This window comes from Perna viridis, chromosome 3 (genome assembly GCF_037379345.1).
Source record: "Perna viridis isolate PV_CMFRI_1.1 ecotype Kerala chromosome 3, ASM3737934v1, whole genome shotgun sequence".
NCBI lineage: Eukaryota > Metazoa > Mollusca > Bivalvia > Mytilida > Mytilidae > Perna > Perna viridis.
The window spans coordinates 1174457-1202000 of NC_142447.1; the positions used below are offsets into that span (position 1 = coordinate 1174457).

Consider the following 27544-nt stretch of genomic DNA (forward strand, 5'->3'; position numbering starts at 1 on the left):
ACATTAATAAAGAGTCACGTACATGTACAAGTAAAGAATGAGGCAATGTGACCTAATTTTGCCTTTAGAGTAGTACATAAGTTGGCAAATTCGTAAATCTCTGTATGAAATATTGCACACAGTATCGTGTATAGGAAAACCACAATAAATTCCCCACATTATTCCGCTATCCTATCATGCCCCTAAGATCCTACTTAACTACCCCAATCTTAAGATCTACAGACAGTGAAATGATGTCTATATCACTAAAGTGACAAAAATCATAATTATACATATTGACCCCCCTGAAGGTAAAATGATCAGTTTAAATTACAGTAAAATCTGTACATACATTTCATAAATCATTGCATATTTTCTTCCAATACAAAATACATTTAAAGCTAGCTAAGCATTTTAAAAACAGCAAAGCCTTGGAGTTCTAAAATTTAACCCCTTTTGTTAAAGTTAGATGTTTGACGGTTATGTATTATGAGGACATCTCTAGACATAAAAAAAATCTGAATGTAACCTGATTACAGACCTATCCATGACCTTAAAAATCAATAGGGATCAATTTTTTTTCAGAGAAGTATGTTGTAAAAAATTTCTACAAAATCTAATTTAAAGACAGTAAACAAGGATATTGAAGGATGGCAAAAAAAAGGATGGATGTTAGAGTTACTTTTATCCATCATAACTTACATTGTATGTACACTAGGGATAGCCATAGTATAGTTAAAAGTGATATACATATACACTAGGGATAGCCATAGTATAGTTAATAGCGATATACATGTACATGTATATTAAAATTATATCCTTGAAAAATCTAAGAATTAAAAGGAAAACAAAATGACTAATAGGATAATGAATTGGAAAGGCTGAATACCCACAATATGGTCACCAGTGCCAAATATCTAGATTGAAGTGGCGTGTAGAACTTGTTCCCTACACGAGTTAAATCTTCCTGGGTTAAATCACTTCTCAAATATTGATTATCCTATTTATACATAGATTTTCTACATAACTTAATATTTTCAACATAAATCTAAAATTTTGTGATCACCAGATTGATATTCCTGTTGTGAAATTTTTGCAGGGTGATAGTCCAGAAGTGAAATTAATAACCAAATTTATTTCACAGTGCGAATAAACAATTTTTTTATACCGGGAGCGATAAATCGGTACTATATATGCATCTATAAGACATATCAATATTAAAAGTTCATATCGTCCATGAATAAACATGATATGATTTAAAGTGAGCTCTAGGTTTATATGTCCTAAGTGCCTGTCATTTCAATAACACGATTTTTTTTTTTTGTAAAGAGAGTAAATTGAAGTTTTGACTGCTCATAATACAAACAATTATACGCAGCATAATGAGGTAATTCAAAATTATTGTAGCCTAACATAAATGCAGTGCAAAGGAAAATCCAAAAACTTACAGTCACACATGTATCATCAAAAACATAATATATGTACTGGTACATGTATATTGATAGTGAATTATCTTCTATAACAGTTAAATTCCCAGTATCTTAAAAATTTGTTCAACACAGAATATACTTATGTCTCTATTTCTGGGTCCAAATAATAAGAAGTAAATGTATTTGCAGGGAGGGTACATGGCTTTGGTACATGGCTTTGGTATATGGCTTTGGTACATGATAGTTTTGGATGTCTGGCAATGAGAAGTTGAACTAGCTAGTGATTCTAGTCTAGTCATCAATCTATGCCTGGACCAATAAAATGTTCCATATTTTATGCAGACCCAAATCTTGAAAAGCCTATAATAGGACAATGTTTGAGTTTGTAAAACAGCTAAAAATAGTAAAAAACAGAGATTATAAATCTAGTCTAGCAAAAACAAGTCATGATAATATCCAGAATATTCAGTTCAAAGAGGCAAGACCATCAGACATATTTCATGAATACCCTCATTCCCACATCAGAGATTATGGTGATGATATAAACAAGAATCTATCTATCTTATCACTTCAGAATAAGTTTTGTCTACAGCGAGCTGATGCCAGATAATTATTCTTTCTACTTGTTCAATAGAAATGTAAAACCACAAGAAAAACAAAGTGCTGCCAAAGTACAAGATAGCGGTATGCCACAAAGAGATTCCTGCTGATGGTAGGGTCAAAATAATTGATGACCTTTATTTTGTTTACAAAATTGCTTTCTGCAACATTTTGTATCATTCAGGTTACAGACCACCAATTCAACCAATGAGCATTTGGAACGTACGCAAAAATAGTCCTACGCAGAAATTACCCCTATTCCTCATCGTGCTGTGAAAAAAGTTCTCATCTTATTTAAAAAATTCAAACAGTTTCTGAAAGGAAAAACATTTCTGTACATTTTATAGGTGCATTTTGGTTCTTGTGATGTGAAGCCTAATCTCCATAATGGTTTCTAAATATACCCCTATTTTGTGAAAACATTGGGATTTCCCATGCCATTTATAGACCCTTCACTTCTGGTGACCAGTACTGCACTGCAAGTCTGCTAACCCCACATGCCATTCTGAGGATTGTGAGCTGACATATGTAGAATCATGCTGATATATAGTCCTCTGCAGGTTAAAGTTAAGGTAAAGTCCAGAGAAGCCATTGAATATTGTGAAATTAGCATAGAAGCCTATGGGAAGTGGAATTAAAGGTTTCTAGCCTTCACATGATGTTCCTTAAAGCTTTGAGTCCCAAAAAGCAGACAGTTCTAGTGAACTGATATAAAAAGGACTACTGAAAAGGATTAGCATCTACTCTGACAGAACACTTAAGACTACCTTAAATTACCTATTGCCATATCAATAGGCATAGGTACAGCCCATTTTCATACCTAATCTATATGTATTGTATATAGTATAGAGAATAATCTTGTGGGGTGCTTATTTCGGTGTATTTTAGAGGTCTTTTTAAAAATGCCAAAATAAATTCAGCAAAATATTTACTATGGGCTTAAACACCACTATGCATCTGCCAAAATAAGAAAAGCCAAAAATTTATATATACCTTTTTGTCTTTAAATATCACCAAATTTTACACTCGCCATAAGGTCAAAGTTCATAACATGGCTTTGGCTGTTAAACAATCAATGGTTAATCTACTTCATTGTTTTGGGATATTTTAACAAACAACATATCATCAGAAAAGTCAAGATATCAGGAGCACTGTCTGTGTAATGGACAGACAGAAGGAAATAGGGTCAGCCAGACTGGTAGACCGACAAGTGGAAATAGGGTCAGCCAGACTGGTAGACAGACAAGTAAAAAGCAATACAGCCTTTGCTGAAATGTTTATGTGCTTCTTTAAAAGAAACTGATAAAGTTCCTATAGAACAAACAAGTAAAAGCCACAAGAAAAACAAAGGGATGCCAAAAAGACTAGATTATGGTATGACATGACAATTCCAATGATGAATGATTGTAATGTATGGTAGTAAAAATATTTACTGAATCCTTATTATTGAAGCTTGTAATTATATTCGACAAGAAATCAATCTACATCATTTCTGACAGTATGTTCCTCTTCCTACTGTGAACAAGTCATGTATTGCTGATAAATACCACATCTTCATAGAAATATCTGTGTTATGAACAGACAGACAGACAAGACAAGACAAAAACAATGTAGACTTCCCTGTAAGAGGAAATACATAATTTACAAAAGAAATCTGTTAAACCTCCAACATTAAGTAGAAACACCCATAAAATCAATGAAAAAATTAAGAATCTCCCACATAAAAATATAAGATCTGTGGAAGATTATTGGTTAATACTAAACTTTCTGAAAAATACTAAATAATTTTGCACCTCTACATTAAAAACTTGCTTATCCGCAAAAACCTCCCTCATCTCCAACATGAACTGTTCAAAAGGTCAGTAGGTATCTATGTAGTAACACACACCTGTATAACTAAAGATACACTTCCTGTAGTGATACAGGTGTACATAATACAAGTACACTCCCAGTTAATCTGTACTCTTCAGCTTTTCTTGTTACACAAAAGAAAAATCTCAGAGGCACTAGGCATAAAAATCTGTCAGCAATTTGACAGATCCAATTCTAAAATTTGTAGCTAAACTGGATGAATTTTTTATCATATCTTAGCTCCTCGATTCACGCCAAAATTCTCGAAAGATTTAATGTTCTTTACTTCTTTTCTAAAAGAGTTATTGTTCTTTATTTCTTGTGATAACTAATTAAATTTTTAAGTGCTACCTGGTGGATAGAACCATTTTGATTCCCGTATGACTACAATTCAAGCAAATTCTTAACAAGAAATTCTCCTATCTGTATCCAAGGTTATTTCTTGTGTAGTGAAAATGGCAGAGTAGATCTGATTGCACTACAAGTACATGTATGTAGTTATCTAAGGAAGAAAGGATGATAAAGTGTACAATTTTCACAACATGTACTTTAGCCACTTGTAGAATACTTTACAGTGAAATAATAATTAACATTTCATCATTTAACTTGATAAACGAAGAAATTGTTCATAAAAATAATGTAATTAGAAAATATTTGAAATCTTTCAAAATCTGCAACAAAAGCACTTATCCAGATATTGTCTTTCATGTAGATCTCCCATCTCCACTTTTTACTCTTAACTCAAATAAAATTTATTTTAAAATCTTAATTTTCAATCTTTTGCAAGACAGTACAACAGAACAAGACAAGTCAAATATTTCTCATCATATTCTTGCATTTTTACATTCCCTACTTAATGCATGTGAGATGACATAATCATTAAACCCTGCATAGTAATGTCACATTATTACACAGCCAGCTTTAATAAAAAAAAAATAATACAATAAACTCAAAAACAATTAGTTTTATCCTAAAATGGACAACCAAAAAAAACATATTAATAGTTTACAACATTTCAAGCAGATGACAAATTTCTCCTAACCAAAATATTAACATGAATAAAACTGTCTGACTCGATCAATTTAAACATGTTTACCACAAACACAGTGAAGCATACTAAACCATGTCTCCATGACAATATTTTATACCTTACCCTTGGCCTTTTCCTTTTTCTTTTTCTTTCTCCCAAACATCATTAAATTCCCTTAATTATTTAGTCCATATCACAACAGAACTGGTACCCAAAAAAGGAAGTGTACATGTCGCTAGTTACAGTAAAATCAAGATTTATCTGATCTTTGACAGATGATAGTATCTTAAAGGAAGTCTATATCATCTGTAATTCATCAGTTTTTATATATAGTGTATAACCACATATATTATCATTGATTTTACGTAGGACTTATTTTTAAATATCGATAAAGACTACACCATATATATGTCTATTCTTAGACCCTTAAAAAATCTGAATAAAAACTATTCAAATATGATCAAATTTCTGAAGAACTAACATACCCCTGTGGATAGATATACTTATTATTACACAATATTATGGATGATTTCAATATGCCATTTGTACTACGAGAATCACCTGTATATATGCACAATCATGTATTTTATTTATCATAAGATTTTTAACCTATTTACAACAAGACATGAAAAACAGATCATTATTTGTTTACATTTGGCGTGAATGAACTGTCAAATATATTGTCAATCAATCATATTACATGATCAGTACAGGTAACACTGTTTTACCTGTAAATCAGGTGTGTAAATATGTCTTATTTATGAGATCTTCTATTGTATAAAGTTTATTTTATATGGGGTAACAATATTGGCAAGTCTAAGCTAATCCTATCCATTTCTTCCTGTTTTACAAAGGTAAAAGATTACCAAGATTAGAAAACACTGTACAACAGGAAACTAACTCACTGAATGGAAAACAGAATGAACCATATGTTCCTTGGATTAAGGTGTGAAGATAGTCCATTATTAAATTTCAGTTATCCAACAGCCTTTTGGTCCCTTCTACTTGAATGCAAGGGCAATTGGGAAAGTAAAGGGATTATGCCCCCTCCCCCCAAAAAATCCCCAGCCACTTTGAAAAGGAGGAATGCCAGCCAGGGTTCCTCAGAAAAAGGGGGTTACTGGGACATGATTTACAATTTTTTGTCAATTTTACATGTTAAAATGACAAATTTTCCAATAAAAAGTAGGAGTGCCTACCCACTGCACTATTTCTGCAAAGTAATGGATTTGTATTTATTTCTTTAGAATTACATGTATATAATTTGCTAACTTGATGAAAAAATAAAATATTAATGGAAAATTGTCTAAAAGCTGTGGACACAAAAAGAAAATATGGTGTGGGATATAAAAAATCTGCACCATTACATCTTTTTAAATAGTCTTTTTACCATGATTAGGCCACTATATATTACATTAAAAACAGTGCACATTTTATGTACTCTATATCAACTCAATAATGCAAACCATAAAAAAGTTGCCATAGGAAATATCCTTGGTTTTATTAACCAACTCAAGGAAACATATTTCATTTTACATACATGAAATTATATGGTTTATGTAAACAAGTTATAATTTGGAACAACTACCATGAGAACAAGCCAAGTTACTTTAATCTTTCTTTTCTTTGTTGTTTCATCACGACTTTTCCATTGACACTAAATCAATGTGACCTTACAATTCAGTGCAAACAAAAATGTACTTGAGATTTCTGTACAATACCCTATATTACCATGAATTTAACACTGTACATAAACTCTTTAAAGTATATAATGCTTTGGTCTATTTAAGTGTTTTGCATTTAATTTGAAAAATGTTCCTGCTTGTCAATTACATGTATTACAAGTACTCCTTAAAATCTGGCAGAGCTCGTTTCCATGTACTATTTTCTGAGTAGCAAGTCAATCCAGAAATTACTGATGATGGAAATTTTTATTAATATCACTAAATTTGCATTTTTTTTCTTCAAGGTAAAGTCATGTACATATAGCATTAGCCTCAGGCCTTGTTGCAACTTAGCCCCGTGCAGGTCCGGGTGTCAAAAGAATAGACCTGCAGCAGCGCTAAGCTTGTCGTATAAGGCGACTAAATGGTGCTCAGAAACCTAGCCGGGGGCTAGGCGCTCTGCCCACAGAGCAACTGGGATGTGTGCCCCAGGTGGTTCAATGGGTACCCCTGGCGTGTTACATGCTGGGGTTGTCAGGCTATAATACGGAAAACCTGACCGCAAACCATAGTGGTGCACCGTGTTGGGAAAGATGCCACGTTCCTCGCACGTTAAAGAACCCTGCTGTGGTATTTGATAGGAGTAGGAACCTTTGCGCTCCGCCACAGGAGGCTAAATTGCCCGACCTTACCCATCCCCCCTTTTTCCAGTGGCAATCAAAATTTGTCGACCCTATTATCCTTGTGACCCATCCTTTCTTTTTTTGATTTCATGTTCATTTTATCATCCATTTCATGTTCATTGTCTGAATATAGCTGAAATATTGCTGCTCGGACGTTAAACCCCAACAATCAATCAATCATGTTGCATTTCACCAAATAATTTGTCTAAGAAATTTCTATTGTGTATACATGATATATTTTTGACATATTGGTTTTGGAGGTTAAGACAGAGCATATTATCACATTTAATGTATTAGAGCAAGGTAAATGCTAGAACTATAGTACTTTCTATCTAGCCCAGTAAATCTTTTCACCAGCTTGTATAACTTAATGCTGTCACCCAAAATCAATTATAATGTTGATAAGATTTATGCTGTGGGATGATAATCAACAATTAAGCTAGAATGATTAGTAATACATGTTCATAAAAAAACATCACAGACTATATTTCTCCCATGTTAAGCCAGTAATGGAACAGGCATGTTAACTTATAACTATCAGGCAGTGCTGACTATATTTCCCCCATGCTAAGCCAGTGATGGAACAGGCATGTTATCTTTTAACCATCGGGGTGTGGGGGGTGTGGGGGAATTAAATTTCCACAAGAGTTTTCAAGCCAATTAACAAATTCCACTGATTCTAGAGATCTCATGAGAGAAACAGATTCTCCAGATTTAAAGCATATTTTTGTTTTAAATTATATATCCACTCTCTATGTTAATATTAAGGTTTTAATATGTTTATTAAGGCTTGCATGTTGATAATTTCAATTTTACCATTTCAAGTCTAGAAAGAAGAAACAATATTTACAGCCAAACCTAAGCTGCTTTAAAATCTAAGCACAAAAAGCATTGCCCTCTAGTTTAAGATTCATAATTCTACACACAATGTAATGGTTACACTTTTTATGTAAAGACAACCAGGCCCCGATCTGTGCATTGTCGTATACTGTGAATTACAACCTGAAATGGTTTTTAGATAGACTTGTACTTGAACAAGGAAATATCTCTGACCTAATTTTCCCTGAACTACTCAATTTCACCATGAGATCAATTATGTTTATAGTTATAAAACTCAAAACAGACTGGCAATTCATACAATAAAACCTACTAATGCATCATTTAGTTAATAAATCTAGCCCATAAAGTCTGAAATTTGTTTTACATGTAGGGATAACATGACATCTGGTTTAGCTTGTACATGTATAAGAAGTTACTGTTTACATTACTGGAACTTAAAGCATAACTTCATATAAACATCTATTTACCATATAGCTATCACAAAACAAAATATTTCTGTCAACTTAAGAGTTAGAGTTATCTCCCTTTTTAATACTAAAATATTTTAGCTCTTGCATGTTATATTTTAGTTACTTTCAAAAGTGTTTTCCTGAGTTTTACAATGAAAATCTGTACATCTACATAAATACTAAATTCTTGAATAATTAGCAACTATTATATAAATCTGTTTCCTGTTGGGTCTTCCATATGTGTCAGTTTTCTTACCTGGTTTAATAAATTCAATCTCAATTGTGTTTCCATAAATATCCATTAATGCCCATAATGGAACATTTGTGGCCACACCACTGAAGAAAAGTCCTATGTCTTCTCCATTAATCCCGTACATTACGTCTCCATTGCGGTTAAACCAGAAATGGAGAACATTGTTGATAGCCGCATATCTTTCTCCTAAAGCCTTCGCCCAATTTCCGGGCTTATTTGTCATGTCAGGGCAAGCATATCTAGGAAGATCTGGACCTCTAGTGGACCCAGGGTCAGTACTTGTAAATCCAAAGCGTAAAACTCCACTCCAACTGCTGGAAGTCTGAACAAATCGGAGATAAACTCTTTCATTGACAGCAATTGGTCTATTACTAAAGCAAATAGATTTACAGAAGCTGTCTGCTCTACGAGCTCGAGCTTTGTCAACGCTTAAAGCAACATTGTCTCCATGTACTTCGTGAAACTGTATCGGCCAATCAGGGTTAAGCCCAGTTAAATCTGCACTTAGTCCTGTAAAACAAAAAAACAACAAAATATTAGTTTATTCACTTATAAAACCATACTGATCCCAAGTATTCAGCCTGCAGTTGGAAGAAAAAAGACTGCAATATTCTAGTGTGTAGCGCCATATCTTATCATTCAATACCAGTAATAAATTTCAACTTTGAAAATAGCATCATTTTTGATTGGTCAAGCTTTTTGTGTTCATTTTATTACATACCAATACAAATTTGTCTTCCAAACTGTGAAGAAACAGCACATAAAAACACTTTTTTATATGTATAAATAAATGAAAAGATCAGGAAGACTATTCTACCATAACACAGTGTGTTTGGAACAGTTCTGAACATACCACATGTATGTTTTGGCAAATGCAGTAATTTTTTTCTTCTTAAAAAACCTATATATTCCAAAATATGGGTGCTTTCATTTCATCCAATATCCGTCAAAAAGTACTATGCTAACGAACAAATCTTAAACCTAAAAAGACCAGTGTAAACTTATAAAATATTCTTGTTGTTTTGTGCTGTTTTTTTGTCATATACATCAATTATATTTTTACCTCATCATTCAACATACATTTAAAGTTTTAAATCAACCAAGTTTTAAATGTACATGTACATGTATTTTTATTAAATGCAAGACACTGCCAACTTGTAACCAAAAGGAGGGGTGTTTTAGGTACAGTTAAACAAAAATTCAACAATGCAAGTATTGCTCCATCTAAGAAATATGCAGGATGGAATAGAAAAATGGTAAGAAGGTTTCATATTCATAGCAGTGATGACTTCTGTAATCCTACATGGACAGTTTTTAAGCTGATTCTTTAAATTAAAGAAGATATATTATACACCAGAATAGAAAAAGAAAACCTTGGATTAATAACCAGTCCATAAATATCACTGAGTACCTGATGTTACTCCTGATTTTTGTGGGAGTTTATACTGCAAGTGCTTTAGTTTTTTGTTTGTGGTGTTTTACCTAATCCTTCATTTTTAAACTAAGTATTTTTTGAATTTTGAATTATTTTGGAATTAAGACAATGAGTAAAAAAAAAAAAATTTGTAAAACTAACCCTAAGGGATCAAAACGAAGGGGGGTTAGTCATGTTGTCAAAACAAAGGGGGTTAGTAAACTTTACTTGCCTTTCGTTAAGCCCTTAGCATTGCTAGCATGACTAGTAATCTTGAGTTTGTTTCATATTTTTTTCCCAATTTTTCTAAATTCCAAAATAATTCCAAATTCTAATAATACATGTACTTAATTGTATTTTATTCTGTACATTGTGTATGTAGATCATCTCTGTTGTCTAACGTGGATTTTCATGTTTGTGAATTGTCTTATCTTATTGTGTCATAACCATTTACTGCTAATGTTGTTATGTGATTAGAGAAATAAATATTTGGTATTTCTTATTGTGAAGGACAAATCAATACTGCAGGGAACATGTAAGGGGTTTTATAAAAAAAAACATTTAAGTTACTTCATGTAACATATACTAAAGAGCTTAGATCATGACAGATGAATTGCCTCTATAAACATACCCACGAAAACATACCTGTAGATCACATTTTTCCTCTAAAAGATGTCTTAATATGAACACATTGTATACTTAATTTATAGTATAAAATGAATTGCCCTAAAATATAACTAGGAGGGACAACAGTCTTTCAGACTGCAAAACAGGGAATGGGGGACTTTTAAGGGAATCTGAAAAATCAAGGATATTTTAGGGAGCTCAGAAAATTGGGTCAACATGCAGTTATGAATATATGCTAGCTTAGTTGATTTAGGTTCAGTTAATACAGATTTAACTGCAAAACTCTCATCAATCTAAAATTAACAGACAAAAAAAAAACAGATGTAAATAGAAGAGAATTTTTATAGGTTACACTTTGACAAAACAAGACCACAGATTGTTTGCTTGATCAATGATCAAAGGAATTGCACTTTTATAAGCTTCTTACACCAAAAATTTCACTGCTTTATATTTAAGTGTACCTAAATACATTCTGTTCTGTGTGAAATGTTTATCAATAGACTCTAAATAACTTTAACAAATTAAGATGCAGTAAAGCGGTTAGATTAGAGTGCAGAAAAATTCTCCACTTAGTTTCCTTCGAAGACAGCTGAATAATTGAATATATTGGGTGTCAATACCTCCTTGGTTGTGAAGAATACCAAAACACCAAGGGGTATAACTGCAAATAGGGATTTATAATGTTTTTTTACACATAATTTCACCTAAGAACCATGCAAAAAATAAAAAAAGTGATAGGTAAAAAAAATGATGTAAACATCTTTAAAAATTCCACTGTCACATTTTTGAGAAAAATACCAATATGAGATGTATCTTCAGTTGGTGAAGTTAAAAAAGTTAGTAAAAATTATTCAGTTGAAATCTATCAAACATTTTTAGCCAGCTCTTTCTAATACAGATCATTATGTATTATATAACCTGTAGATTTTGTGTCTCCACTTCATTACTTTACTGAACTTTAACTTAAACTTAGATGGGCCAGTAGCAAAGCTCTGAAACTTACTTTCTAGTCACCCTCAACAGTAAGAAGAATTGCCATCACCAAGATGTAAGCAATCATTTTTTTTTGCATAAAGAAATCTTTTTAATTGTTTATCTTCATTATGAAGACAGTAACAAAATCTTGTGGGACTGTTATAAATTTTAAGGAATAATCTTGAAAATGTATGCCTTCTTGTTAAAAATAGAAAAAAAATACCTGCTGAAGCCCATTATAAGCCAATGGAATCCCAATATTTTGTGTTTTAGGTCATATGCATTACTGGGAAATGACAAATCGGTTAACATTATAGAAATGAATAAGAGGACAAACATTATACCATGAGTTATTGGAACCCCTCAATGGATTTTTGGGTTAATTATTATTCTTTTACTGGAAAATCTCCCTTTTATGCACCTTAATAGAGTAAAATTAAAAATTAAAAAAAGGAAGCAACCAAAAGTTAGCTCATGTCAATTGTTATACACAGGTCACCAGAGTTTTATGAAAACTCCCAAAAGCATATTTTTGAGATAATACAGACATCAGACAATTATATACCATTATGCCTTTTCTGAAAATTGGGCATATGAAACTCCTTTGATCTTTTGATTTTCTCCTTAATCTAAGTTAAAGACAAAATCCTACCATCCTACTGACACACTGATTGTCAAAGCTTAATTGCAGCAAGTAGTCATAAATCCTTAGTGATCTCTAATTTTCTAGGTAAAGATTGGTACTTTTAAAGTACAAGAGGATAAGCCTCAGAAGATAAAATTGCGCTTTCACACTCCATCACTCTGCACCTGTGTATAGAGTTTTCATATTACAACTCATTCATTATGCCAGAGCTTGCAGAAACTTTTTGTACCATGCTACACTGCTTACTGTTGAATTAGGCTTCTGAAACAGAGTTATGTTGCTACTAGATTAAAGTCATCACTACAAAATTTTTATGGTCAACACCATGAATCGTTATGGTGTATCCATCAGAATATCATCAGAACTGATTTGTTCACCGTGTCATTGTTTCACTTTTTCAACTACACTGTATGTGTCTTTGTATGAGCAACTCTACAGATGTTTCTAGAAAAGCAGAGGACACTTACTCTACCAGTGCACCTGGTCCATGCTCCCAGTTTTGAGTACAGTATGGGTTGCTCATTTACTTTTTTTTCTAAATACTATGTGTGAATATCTAGTTTTATCCCTGGTTAGGTTCTTTTACATGACCATATCTATTCCTGGTTCTGTTTCTAGTTTTATCCCTGGACTATGTTCCTTTACATGACCACATCTATTCCTGGTTCTGTTTCTAGTTTTATCCCTGGGTTATGTTCCTTTACATGACCACATCTATTCCTGGTTCTGTTTCTAGTTTTATCCCTGGGTTATGTTCCTTTACATGACCATATCTATTCCTGGTTCTGTTTCTAGTTTTATCCCTGGATCATGTTCCTTTACATGACCATATCTATTCCTGGTTCTGTTTCTAGTTTTATCCCTGGATCATGTTCCTTTACATGACCATATCTATTCCTGGTTCTGTTCCTAATTTTATCCCTGGGTTATGTTCCTTTACATGACCATATTTATTCCTGGTTCCGTTGATTTCCCTTCCAATGTTAATCATCATTATCACACTATTTACAGACAGAACAACATACAACAACTAGAGATAGACATTTTCATTCCATCGAAAATCTCTAAGAAAGTGAAAATTGGATTTCAAAACATGATGACATGAAAAAGGACTTAAAAAACTAATTTGTTGCAGGGGTAAAACTGACAATAAAAAATGATCATTAAAGCTTTAGGTAAAAACAAAATTACCATACTGATTGGCAAACTCAAAGAAAATGCAAAAGGCAAAGTCAAAAGAAGGAAAATCCATATTACAAATGGCAATGTCAAGGCCAAAAACCAGAAAGTTGGAAACAACTCCAATGGTCCTGGCTTGGTACAGAAATTTCAGACGGAAATGGTGGGTTAAACCAGGTGTTCTAGTGTGCTAAACTTCCTGCTCCAATTACAATTATCTGCTTCTGGTATATTGCAATACAAACAGGTGGCAAAAAAATGGCACCGAACAATGACTGTAAAATCAGTATCTTGATAGGATCCCAAACCCTGTGAAAACCTTACTACTGCACCCTGCAATCATTTAAGTCTATTATTGCTATGACCTCTTAACTTTAAGTGAAAACAATATTTAATGAAGGATGATGATGATCAGAACATAAAAGGTTGTTTTTTACACCTGGTACCCCCACTTCAATTGCTACATCCCCAAAAGATTGATGGGGGAAATTGAATCAAGATGGAGTAATAATACCTGGAGTCTGCCCAGGAAGCATTTACCTCTTTAACCATGTAAGATCACTGATAAAAATTACTTCTGGGCACAGGCTCTCGCCTAAAAAATCCCTCATATACACATACTAATGATATTGTTTTTGACAAGTGTCTGTGCTTCCTGTGGTTTAAGCCATTTTCATTTCAAATAGTCTAATAAATTTATCCTTTCAGCATTAAGCTTGGGGCTAAGTGTCAAAAGTAGCAAAAATATGAATTTTAATAATTGAGATTACAACTTAATCCCATTTTCATCATTGAATAAAAAAAAGAGCAAAAACATTATTCTTGGCAGCTGATTTTAAGTGTAAACAATAAAATTTGAACACCAAAACTTAACATACATCCCATTAAGAAAGTACTAGCCATTTTGCAGTAACCTCTTGATTCAGACTACAGTACAAGGTCAAACCTCCTAATCACAGAGTTTGCACACCTGGAAGTGTTCCATAATGTGTTAATACCTCTGTTCAGAACTTTTATGATAAACCAGGCACATTCATGTTACATTTTTATCATTGTTAACAGATGTTCATCACTGGTCATTAGTCAGACCTCCTTGTTGTCATAATAAAACACATGACAGATCATGGCATGATTGATTGTCAGTGTTTTATCTTTGTAACTTTTGATCAGGTCATAAGCGCAGTGTTTTTATTGTATAAGAAAGCATTGTCAGTAAATATACATGTATGTAATTCAGTCCTGAGTACACTGTGTTGTTTAGGCTAGTGATCCAATGCTTCACTAAGTGCAGCTTGAAATGACTGCATATCTAGAGGTCAAACATGGAACAGTTGTGAAGTGTGGACACAATGTATAAAGTGATACAGCTCTGAATATGTTCAAAGTTTGAAACATTACAAAATCCTTACTGATGAAGTGGTCAAAGAACTTAAAATTTGACTAAAAAATTTTCTGTCCTTATTCTTAAAAGAGGCACCCTTTTTATGAAACCTTACAGTACAATTTCAATGAAGACAGAAAGTGCTTGCATTATATTTTTCATCTCTACACCAGAAAATTAACGACACATTACAGTTCTTTTAATTCAAAACCACAAAATAATCTATTTTCTTAAACACTAGCACTACCAAATTCTGTCAAAGTAGTTTTCTTTCAGCAAGAAGTCTATTTTAATGTTCAAACAGATCCAGAATCTGATAAATGACTACTTTAAATATAACTTCTTACACCTACAACATTTTTAAGTAGAATTTTGTCACCTCTGAACATTATTCAATTATATTTCTATCAAAAAAGGTCACTGAAGGTAAGGATCTTCATGTCAAAATTGTTTCAAACATCATGAAAGCATGACTACGGAGGCTTTGAAGGTTGTTTTTATGAGACAGCAGTATACTCTAGGGTAAAAATATATTTCATTTCAATGATGATAAGCATCCCTAAACAATGACAGTATTGTAAGCCATTGGAAACAAAACTCATACTTTGTCCAAATAAAAAGTTAAAGGTACCTCTAATGGTTTGTAAAATCTGACATGATAGAGAGTAGATCAAGTATATCACAAGAAATAACACAAGATTTTTATATTTACCCCAAAAACTTGTAACATAAAAGTAATACATTGTACTTAAAACATATCACACAATAATTGTGTTTTAAACATTGTAATGCATTATACTATACACAATGCATTAACCTAAAATATCATACAGTTATACCATGTCAAGGAATATTGTAACCCCACTGTGAGCAAGCTAACAAATTGATACCCTATTATTTTGAACTTATTATTTCTTTCCTTTTCAGGCAACTCATAATAATTATCTTGCTTTAAGTACCTCTTTATAGAATACCAACCTTCTGCCCAAGTTTCATCAAAATTTAATGACTAAATAAGTGTTTTCTCCTTACAGGATGTGATCTTGTGAAATCCTTTAGTTGGATAATATTCCCTTGAAATCATTTAACAATAAAAATCTTCATTCCTGTACAAGTTTCATATAAATTGCATAAAAATCTGTCAAGCAGCTTAGGCAGATTTGATCTTAAAAGGTTTGTGAAGGGATAGACAGGGTGTTACCTTTTTATACCAAAACTTTTGGGAAAGAAAAACAAACCAAATGCAAAAGAGACAAAAAATACAACATAACATACAAGAAAAAATGCAGAAAATCAGAAGTATAAACAGCAAGCAAACACCACCAACAATGTGCCATGAGATTACAGTAATCCACTCAATCAACTACAGACTATCTCTCTCTAAACAGTGACATTACTGTATTTACCTCAATCATGAATTACTTATATTGATAATTACACCAAATGCACTATCTACCTACATGGGCTAAGAACTTGTATATCAGCGTGAATCACTTGTACAGCTATATTATCATCATTTTACATACATAACATAACGATTTATGTCTGTTTGATTAGCCTGTTCCCAATTTATTGATTTTGAGTACACTGCACTCTCGATTTTGAAAAAAATAAGAGCCTAAAGCAAAAACTTGAATGTATTAGATGAATATATCTTTGATGATGCTGTTGTAATAATGCAAAAATAATTAACATCAGGGACAAGAGTGTACCTATTCTTGACTGAATGATTATTACCTGATGAACTGTCATAAGTAGATAGCTTGGCAAGGAGAATTAAATATTTTATACTTCCATAGGCCTGATAGAAAGCTTAAGTGTTAGTCTCTGTAAGAATAAGGCAGTGGATGAAGCATGGTATAAAAAAAAAACATTTTGTAAGGGTAATTTGCATTGACTATAAGCACACTGAGAATGAAGGAAAAAAGGCAAGATTTTCCATATCATTTTGGTAAATTGAGTTCTGAATTCATTGAAATGCACTAAAATGAACATTTAAAGGGCAGATAACTATGTCAAAAACCTCAATTTTCTAACATTCTATGGAAAATCTTCTGACAAAATCCAGTGATTCATAGATCAAATAATGGTCTTTTCAAATAGAGAGCATCCTTGAGTGAAATTTTATTGTCAGATCAGTGGAGTTTTGACATGTAACAGTTCTGATTTTTCCCATTTTTCCTGATTCTTACAAAAACTTACAGTCAACTAACTGGCCACTATATCAAGGGCAGACCACATCTTCTTACTGAATGTTTTATTTTACTCGCTGTAACACAGAAGTTCACTCAATCCATCAATTGGCATGTCAATTACAAAAAAGCTTATAAAGTCCTTGTTTCAAAAGCATAACCACAAAGTGATTGGAATTAAAGTGGGCCAGCTGATCAAATCCCCATCATAATAATAATTGTTTTACCAAGTGTGTAAAACAAAAGGCCGTTTTCTAAATAATCATCCAAATTCACAGCAACAATACTATAAGAAATCTAATGCTTGATAGCTAAATTACTTCTCAATTAAAAGAAAAACAGTATATACAAGTAAGATTATAGATAATTGAATCTGGCATAAACTTAGTAACCTATACTAACCATCCTCTGTTTGAATTAGACAGGTATTTCGTTAACACAGGGAAGGTCATGGCAGTAGCCTCAAGACTTAGTTTGGTTAACACAGGGAAGGACATGATTAGCCTCAGACTAAGTTTGGTTAACAAAAGGAAGATCATGGCAGTAGCCTTATACTAAGTTTGGTTAACACAGGGAAGGCCATGGCAGTAGCCTCAGACTAAGTTTGGTTAACAAAGGGAAGGTCATGGCAGTAGCCTCAGACTAAGTTTGGTTAACACAGGGAAGGTCATGGCAGTAGCCTCAGACTAAGTTTGGATAACAAAGGGAAGGTCATGGCAGTTGTCTCAGACTAAGTTTGGTTAACACAGGGAAGTTCATGGCAGTAGCCTCAAACTAAGACCTGGCTATTAAAAATGAATGAATATGAAAATAATAACATGAAATGCAAAAAAATAATGACACCCATGCTATTGCCTGGGTATAAATATGAAAAATCTACTTTGAAAGACAGAGAGCTGCACCTGTGCTACTTGATTGTTCATCATTGTCAGTATGAAAACAATGATCAGAAAGTCGGCTAATTAATGTACATCAGGATATATATGATAGATAAGATATCCGATCAGAAAAAACAGATGGGTTTATCTACGTTGAAGGTTCTGATCAGCTGGTGTATCTTACTCATAGGTGGGGAGCACTGATATCAAGGAATAACTCAAAAACTAAAGATCTGAAGATGGGGGTGTGGGATATCTGTAAAGTGAGTAGTCAAAGGTGGGAGCACTGATATCAAGAAAGAACCCAAAAACTAAAGATCTGAAGATGGGTTTTGGGTTCCCTGAAAAATGAACCTTCAGATGTGATGAACCCTTATTGCAATAACCCAATTTGAAAAAAAAATTGAAGGGAAACAAGATGTCCTGTTTAGGGAGGGTTATACTGGTAGGGGCAAAATAAGCATTACCAGGGATACATGTATTTCCTGGCTAATGACTATTATAATACCTAATCTGTATATGTAAGGTTTCATCAAGTTCCTGAAGGAGACATACTGATATTGAGCTAATAAGGTGATCCTGAATACCTCAAACTATGTTTGTAAGGAGGGAACTAGAAAAACAATAATTATCATTGGGGTAACCCCCTCACCCTCATCCCAGTAACCATATAGATAAATATAATCAAAGCCATCAAACACCAACTGTTATAGATGGATGAACAGACAGACAGACACTAAATACCTCCTACAAAGGGGGGTTATAAGGTTATTGCAATAACCTATTTTGTTTTTGCTAATATAACTGCCAAATTTTACACTTACTTCTTTATGAATATCTCTAAAAGTTCCAACAAAGTCTCAGAAACGACATGAAAGATAAGAAAAACATCATGGGAAATAAACCATGAACCTTCAGACCTTGACATCAATGTACCAAAAAATATGACCCTATATATATCCAGGCAGTCTCAGATCCATTAATGAAAAAGATAAGACTTCTTTTCTTATATTTCCAAACAAAATGACCTTACATCAAATCTCTCCAATGACCAACATTTGATCTTTAATAATGCTTTCCAGTCAGTCTGGCCTCATGGCCTAGGTCAGATGTACTTATATCTTAACTACAGATATATCACCAAAATCTACATGTAAGAAACATTAAAATAGAGGAAAACAGATGTTTTTATCTCTGACAGGTGCAGACAGAATTCAATACCAAAATCATCAACTACATGATATCCATTCAGCATATAGATAAAATCAGAGCACTCTAGTTTAGGACAAATGTAGCTAGCTTGTAAAGGTCAACAAGAGAACACCCATAATGTGGCTCAGCTTGTAAAGGTCAACAATACAATTTTTTAGGGTGGGTTGATAGGGGTGTTGTTTGAATAACCTTATCCCCAATTTAATTGTCCTTATCAATTTGAACCTTGTTTCAACAGATTGTTGTTTGCATGGACATGAAGGGGTCAACATCAAGCACCAAACAGTGCGACATTTAAAAACTCACTCTAGACACTGCAGCAGCCCTCTAAAAAATTTGTTGAGTTTGGGTCATTGCAACCTCCTGTAACATTTCTATGAAGACTACTTACAGGTCTTTAAAAGCAAGTTTTTCAATGGTGAGATAGTTAAGGAGTAAGTTGTTAGTCACTTTTTTCATTAAAGTTCAAAATATCTCTCAATATCGGCAATTTCATTTTGAGCATATTCATACCTGGCAGTGATATAAATAATTTGTACACAAAAATATTAAACAATTAGTCAGTTGCCAACATAGGAAATTTTAAGTGCCTGGCTCGCCACAGAATCTCCTAAAAGCTTCCTCAAATGGGTATGATTACCACAACAAAAGCTCTATCCTGTATATTTTGAATCAACATCTATTTCCTGAATTTTTACATCATACATTGGAAAACAGGAGAAAAAACTCCAAAAATTAACATATTTCCAACAGAAAACTAGACAGCAAATCACAATTCATACTATATCGCTATCTACATGTAGAGTACTATATTTGAAGAGCTGTTTTCTGTCTTGTCATATGTATATCTATCTTTAATCTGTGATGATCATTTGAGTGCTCCTTAAGGAGGAAGACCTAAGGTAAAGGACACACCTCTTACAAATCATTGGAACGTTTGTTTTCACCATTTGACATCAATCTGATGTAAGCATCAAAGTAACTTGGATTGATTTCATTCTGTTTCATATGAAAGCTTGATTGGCTTTGGTGAAATTGATTGTGATACAAGCATATCACTGATTTCAAGAGTTATGTTCCTTACCCTAGGTCTACCTCCTTAATATTCATACTCATTCTCCTAGACCCATTGATTATTTAATAGAAAGATTATTGACCTAATGGACCATATTTATCTCTGGAAAATATCAACTAAGACAAAAAAAAACATGCTTCTATGCTTCTATATAATTAGCATTGGTAGTCAATTGTAGGCATCCAAATTATAAAGATACAAGCAATAATTCACATCGATTCACCTAAAACTAACAGAAAAGGATAAATCAGTGGTGACTTCAGAGATTTAAACAAAGGGGGTCCTATTCCAGGACCCAAAATCATTCTCAAGAAACATGTTAAAAATTATGTCTTATAGTCACTCAATGCTAAAAACAAATTTGCTTGATTGTTTTTTAACTATAGATATTGCTTGCTTTCTGAATTTTTTTCCAATGTTTTAAAACAATAAAATAAATGTATAACATGTTAAAAAAAATTTTTTAATTTCAAAAGGGGCCCGCACCACCAAGGGCCCTCTTAGTATCTGCCATGGAAATAAAACTACAATACCCTTTTTAAGTAACAATGAAAAGTGTTATATGGTTAACTGATAACTTTAAAAGAACCTCAGCACCTCAGCACACATGCACATTTCTGAACAAATTTAAGATGATATCAATGAAATGGTAGAAACAGATGTTCTGATATCTTTATTCAGGTGCAGACAGAATCCAACACACAAAGCACATCTCTGCATGACATTCATCTACCTTGATAACAATCATACCCAGTTATTCTGTACAAGATGATTTCAATATTTTACTTTTTTTATTATTTCTGTTCCATGCTGATTTTTAATTTCATTAATGGCTTTTTCTTATCAATAATGATATTTCAGAAGAAATATAGGTTATTTCATGAAAACTTGGCAACTGTGCATCTTCAAATAAATGTAAAAAAATATGTGTAACAGTGTACTGAATATTTGCCCACTTTATACACATGTTCAATCTTTACTGCTGTCAAATTTCTTTCTCAAAATACTAATAGATCAATGCTAAACTGAAGGTATATGTACATATAAAATGAATAATTCTTCTTGCTTAAATCTTAAATTGTTTAAAGATGAAATTTGTTTTTGGTCAATAAACGACAATGGGAGATAACTCTTTTACAATGTTCAACATACACAATATGCAGAGAAGTTAAATAAATAAATCTACAACTGACAAAAAGATTGGAATAATTTGACTAACAATTTCAAAATATGAGCATTTTAGTTTTGTCCCACATATCCCATGTTTCCATGGTATCAAACAAACTAAGAAAAGAAGAGTAAAAACCCAAACTATGAACACATGTAAAATGGAAATAAAAGTGTTACATACTATTTCTTCTATCAACTATAATTCCACCTCCTCGCCTGTGAAAGAGCATGCCCTCTAAACCATGAAAAAGTTCCGGTAATGACCCACGTTTTCTGATTCTGCGACTTTTACTGAGATCAAATACAACACTTTCCATCTTACAAATTCCCATGCTTCACAAACTAACACCATTTCACATTTCTCCACTTAGGGCTACATTCAATTCCAACTTCTTCCATCTTTCTTTTGCTAAGAGGTCAGAGGTCACTTCAGCTGAGATATAAGGGGAACATCTCAAATTGTTTTGATTTTCTGATAAAACCCATCACCTTGCCAATATTTATTGGTTCACACAAGCATGCATCAAAAAATGTTTTTTTGCACTGAGGCTCTTACAGGGAGTACTACTCTCAATCTGTTTTGAATAATTAAGTGTTTTTACAAGCTTGGAAGTATCTCTAATAGAAATTTAGTGTGTCAAAGCTGTACTGCATGGTAAACTTGTTAATGTACACATGTTAAATGTCTGTACATAAAATAATGAAACCATCATGTGTAGCAGTGCTTAGTTTTGGTATTTTGTCTATACTTGTACATTTACCTTAAAAATATTTAGGATGACCAGAAACAAATGTTTATTATGTGAATCATTTTTCATTCTTCTATCAGGAGAAAATAAGCTGCATTTTCAATAAAAAATTTCAGAAATTTAAAATTCTATTTAAAAATATCCAGCAAGCACATCGTGTAAATCGTTAGTTTCTGTAGATCTTTACCAGTAGTTTGGGTGACACACACATCGTTGATAAAAACAATATATGTCCTTGGAAAGACAGGCACATAAAATTTTATTATCAAGAATATATGAGGTCATTATAAAGATTATTATCTGTATCTTTAAACATTCATAGAAATGCAGACATAAATTAAGTTTTTTTATGAATCTTGAGCTGATTGTTACCAAAGAAAATAGAATACTGCCTAAAACCCTAACTTTTACACTTATTAATGCTGGACTTTCTGTTCTCATTCTGGCACCCATGCAATATTTGATATAGAAAGAAACAAAGGAAAAACTTTTTTTTCTTCAAAAACTTTCAAACATGGAGAAAAATAATCCCAAAAAATTAAGGAGGGTGATGGAATTTAGGAGTCTAGCAATCTATTAAGTTAGTCCAGTGAAAACATTCTTTAGAAAGTTAAACTTGAAAAAATTAGCAGATTGAGAAAGTGAAAACAAAATGTTCACTGGTGCACAACAAAGTGTGCTTTTACTATAAGAGAAACTATAAAGATTCCAGAATCAGATACAATTGGATACAAACTAAAAAATCTTCAAAACAAATGTGGTCAGGCACATTCTCTTACAAGCTACAGAGCCAACTTTAACAAGTATATCAAAATGAGAATTTTGTGTTTAAATAAGGCCAATTTGGTACATTACTGGTCCAATTCCTTTCATCTTCAGTATTGTGCATGCATGTTTACAAACTTTCTCCATTAAGCTTTGTTTGGATTCTTGAAAGCTGTTTTGATAATTACAGGCTAATTATACTACATTTAACTGTCGACATGCTTTATCCATGTGCTTTGTCATATGCATAAAATATGCAGCAAATGCATTATTACAAACTAACAAGAAAATAATGCAACAAACAGAAAGAACACAATGATGATATGCCCCCTACTGACAAAATAAAGAACATCTACAGGCGAGAATTGTGATAAAAGATTGTATATTCCTTGTTGCCCTGGTAACAGATTTGAGGCTCAATAGTTTAACAAAATAATTAGCTGACATAACCAGAAAGGTACTGGATGTGTGGTTACATAGATTTATGCTAATACCTTCAATATGTTAAAGATATTATGAGTTCTTTGAGAAAAATATTTACATTTTTTGGTCTAGAAAATAACTGAGTATGTCTAGGCTGTATCTTTTAATATTTGGGTGTCAAAATATTACAAGGCTACCTGGAGAGTTGCCAAAAATGTAAAATTTCTTAAGAATGCCAAAATAGACACAGACTACATGAGAATTTACAACATAACTGATACCTGTTTTCATGGGTATCTAAAAAAGAAACAAATAATTCGGTCACCTCTTAAGCTCAACACAAAAAAACCTGGCCAACACAAATTTTTGTGGTCAATTTGATAATAATTCAGCAAACTTTATTTAATGTTTTTTTTTTACCAATATATACATTTACTATAATCTAGTTTGGTCAGAAGCATGATAAAGGTTTTTGTACATTGTAGATGGGAACTTCTCACAAAACATGAAGTTAATATCAGAAAGCAACCACACAAAAATCACTTCCAAAAACACATGCCTTATCTGTATAAAGCCAAAACTAATCTGTCCAGGGACAACTGAAATAATTGATATAAAATTCTGATGGACAGACATATGTGTACTGAATGAAGGAAGGAAAAGATGGTTAGATTCCAATATACCATTCATGCATGGAAGGGGGTATAATTAAGTTCTACAATGCATATATGTTTATAAACTCAAAATATATGATTAAAGGTTCTTTCTAAATATTAGCATGCTAGACAATGGAAAGGTAATAATTTCCCAATGACAATATGGGATTAGAACTACCTACTTCACTAAGAGACTGCAACAAGTAGCAAGGCTACATGTACCTGGACAAACTTTTCAAACACTTGTTTTTACTCCCACTCTAATTTGTACATATTGTTAAGCACATTTTTCCTTTTTCTTATTTCTTCCTAAAAAAATTATTTACCATAAGCAGTAATTGGTAACAAAAATGTATTGCTTTTGTCCAATATTTTGTGACAATACATGTACTATTTCTGATTGTCTTCAATGTCAACGTAAACACCATTTGAAAGCTTCCCATACAAAGTAACTTCATTTTCCAGTACATGTTTCTTTGTACAACTGGAAATAAGCTGTTTAAAGGAGAATTCTAACATACATGTACATTTTTTATGCTGACCTTCACTAATTTTGTTTCTAAATTAAATCCTTAAATGTTGTCAGTTGTTTTTCTAGAGCAGAGCTCAAGAAAATCAAATTTAGTCATAGAAATTCAAAACAAGAACCCTGTCAGATGATCAAGTTGTGAAAAAACTTTCTTACGAGCAGTAATTAACTTAGGAAAAAAAACACTGACAAGACACGTTCAATATCTGATTGCATAAACATACATACATGTATGTGTACTTCATTTAATTAAAAAAAAATAAACAATTTAGTACTTGTATTTTATAAATAATGCTTTCAAACTTAATTTCATGGTTAGATTGAACTATAGAAACCAGAAATGATATCTGTAAAAATGATATCTTAAAATTTATCATAAAATTCATGTTCAGTTATTTTCAACTATAAAATTTGGACTCAAGCCATGTATGTTTCATGCAAGCCTTCAACATGTACATGTATAAATAGTGCAGGTGTATTCAAAGAAATTGTTCAGGACTGCATTAGAAATGGCTTTGGTTCATACTCCAAACCTTTAGGGCAAAATGATCTATTATTAAAGGGTACATATGGAGCAAAGCTTTGAAATTAGGAACACACACAAAAAAATAAACAAATATTTTTAGGCTAATGTGGCAGTAATGCCATTAATTCACTGAGATTTCTTTTGAAATTTTCAAAATGATCAGAGAAATTTCAAATCAGTTTTTGCATCACCACATAAAAATTGGATAAACATTTGTCTACATTATTGAAATGCTAAATAAAGTGAAACACAACAAATCCACCAGCAAATGTCCTATAACTAAATAATGTACATTTGTTTTCTAGAATCAATGTAACACAGGCCATTTGATTGAAAGGTTATTTAAAGACAACATCTGAACTCCCCATAAAATAAATACAACTATAATGTAGCTTTACGCTGAAATTCAAATTTCATTTTAGTTGAATTATAATGTAAATACTTAAGTTATCTCCCTTACAATATTTTTTAAAGTTAAATTATCCCAGACATACATGAGTATCCTGCTCTAATAACAATATGAATATTTATAATAAATTTTATACATAACAGCATACTGTAAATAAATAAAAAAAAGTGTTGACTGGGTTGATGTGTACTTGTGCCTTTTACAAGCATTGAAATATTCACTATATTCCTAGTCTTGTACATGTACATCTTACATGTATAGAAGACACTGAAGTATCTATACTAAACATATTTTGTAATGATGTTCATACAAAAAATGTACAGAATGAACATGTAAAGTATATTTTATGCCAAGTCGTTACTGTTGAAATTAAATGTGGCAAAGCAATACTATATCTTGTGACACTAAGCGAGTCATGGTGAAATGACAGAAACATACTCCTGCAGTCCGCCTAAAATTTTCAGACACATGTATTTTGACTAGTGTTGAAAATATGTCAAAGTAAGTTACGATCAGACATATTTCAAATCAGATTTTGCGTAGATTGTTTGACATTTAATTTTCATACAAAATTGTTTGACATTTAATTTTCCTACATATTTTATAAGTTAAATCTGATACTCTTATGATTCCCTCAGCATTAAATACACTATTTGTCAGCTATTCGGGCATTTCAAGACAAAAACCTTTGATCACAATCATGAGACCACTGAACAGCATTTAGTCTTGTGTTTATAATATAAACCATAGATACAAAGTTTCCAAATGTTTTAAATCAGCACTATGTAATATTGTATGAATCAAATCATTCTTATGTCTCCAAGTATAGAAGTATGGAATTACATTTATTTCAAAAGAATTATCATCATTTGTGGTAGTTCTGAGTGTGTGTAAGAATGAAATATCAGATTTATTTTTTTATAATTAAAAATAAGCGTTGAGACTATAACCTGTTTTTTTCTTCCAGTCAGAGTTCCATTGTATATTATTGTAAAAAATCAACATTTTACAATAGGGCTTATAATCACTATAAGGAAATTGCTTTTAAATATTTCACAATATCGTTTTATAGTAACAACACAGGCTTAGACTATCTATTCAAAGCTGGCAGTATACAACACATTTAGAGTAATATGGAAAATCACTCATGAGAGTCCTGGTGGGATCTAAATAAACAAAACCTTCAACTGTCATGCACCAGTATAGCAAAACTTGATTGAATTTTTTATTTACTTCTAATTCAAACATCCTTCATCATATACAAATGTAAAATATATCTAAGCCAAATAACTTCAGTCTTCAGCTACAGAATTTTTTTAATATTCTTCTCTACAACCAGTGGGGATTGAGTATAACTACTCAGCCTTTAGATTTCACATACAAAATGGTGGAAGAATGTCCTGATTTTTTTTCTTACAATTTAGCGGCAATTTTTTTTTTCAACTGGACTGCTTGAAGGTCCAGTTTTTAAACCCACTTACTTTCTTTGCTTATATATATATATTGAAATGTTTAATGGTGATATTGCACTTGATATTCATTAGCAATCAAATCTTGCAATGTTCAGGTTAAAGTTTTCAAAAATAAATATCCAAAGATATTTTTAAGTTGCTAATAATGATAGTGCCTTCTTGCACTCGTAATTTCAGTACTTTACATTCACATATGATTTGCATAATAAAATATAACTACACCACATTATGCTGTGGAATGAAAACAATAACCACACTTCCCGGTAACCAGTTGTTTTGATGGAGAAACATTCCGATCATCACGGTTATGAAAGAGTGATCAAAGGAACCAAGATTCTAGCAGAAGTCACCCAATTTTAGAGCATATTGCATTCTTGTTATTTCAGATGTTGAAAGCAAGCCAAAATCAGTAGCATAGAATATTTTATGATTAGCGACCTTGAAGACTTCAGTCTTTGATTTTCTTTTGCTGTCAAAATTTTCACAC

The 27544-nt window shown here is 32.3% G+C and overlaps 1 protein-coding gene across 2 annotated transcripts in view; it reads right to left on the reverse strand.

Annotated features, from left to right (window-relative positions):
- Positions 1-27544, reverse strand: part of LOC148620580 (protein neuralized-like) — a 47579-nt gene that overhangs the window by 16387 nt on the left and 3648 nt on the right. Inside the window, exons 1-2 of one of the 2 annotated variants that reach the window (XM_088574255.1) lie at positions 21710-21967; positions 8783-9289 (exon numbers count right to left, since the gene is read on the reverse strand). In XM_088574255.1, the coding sequence (XP_088430381.1) occupies positions 8783-9289; positions 21710-21860 (658 nt within the window). In that variant the 5' untranslated portion in view covers positions 21861-21967. Of the gene's footprint in view, positions 1-8782; positions 9290-21709; positions 21968-27544 lie in introns of those variants that run through there. The other variant, XM_088574256.1, reaches the window with a different exon arrangement.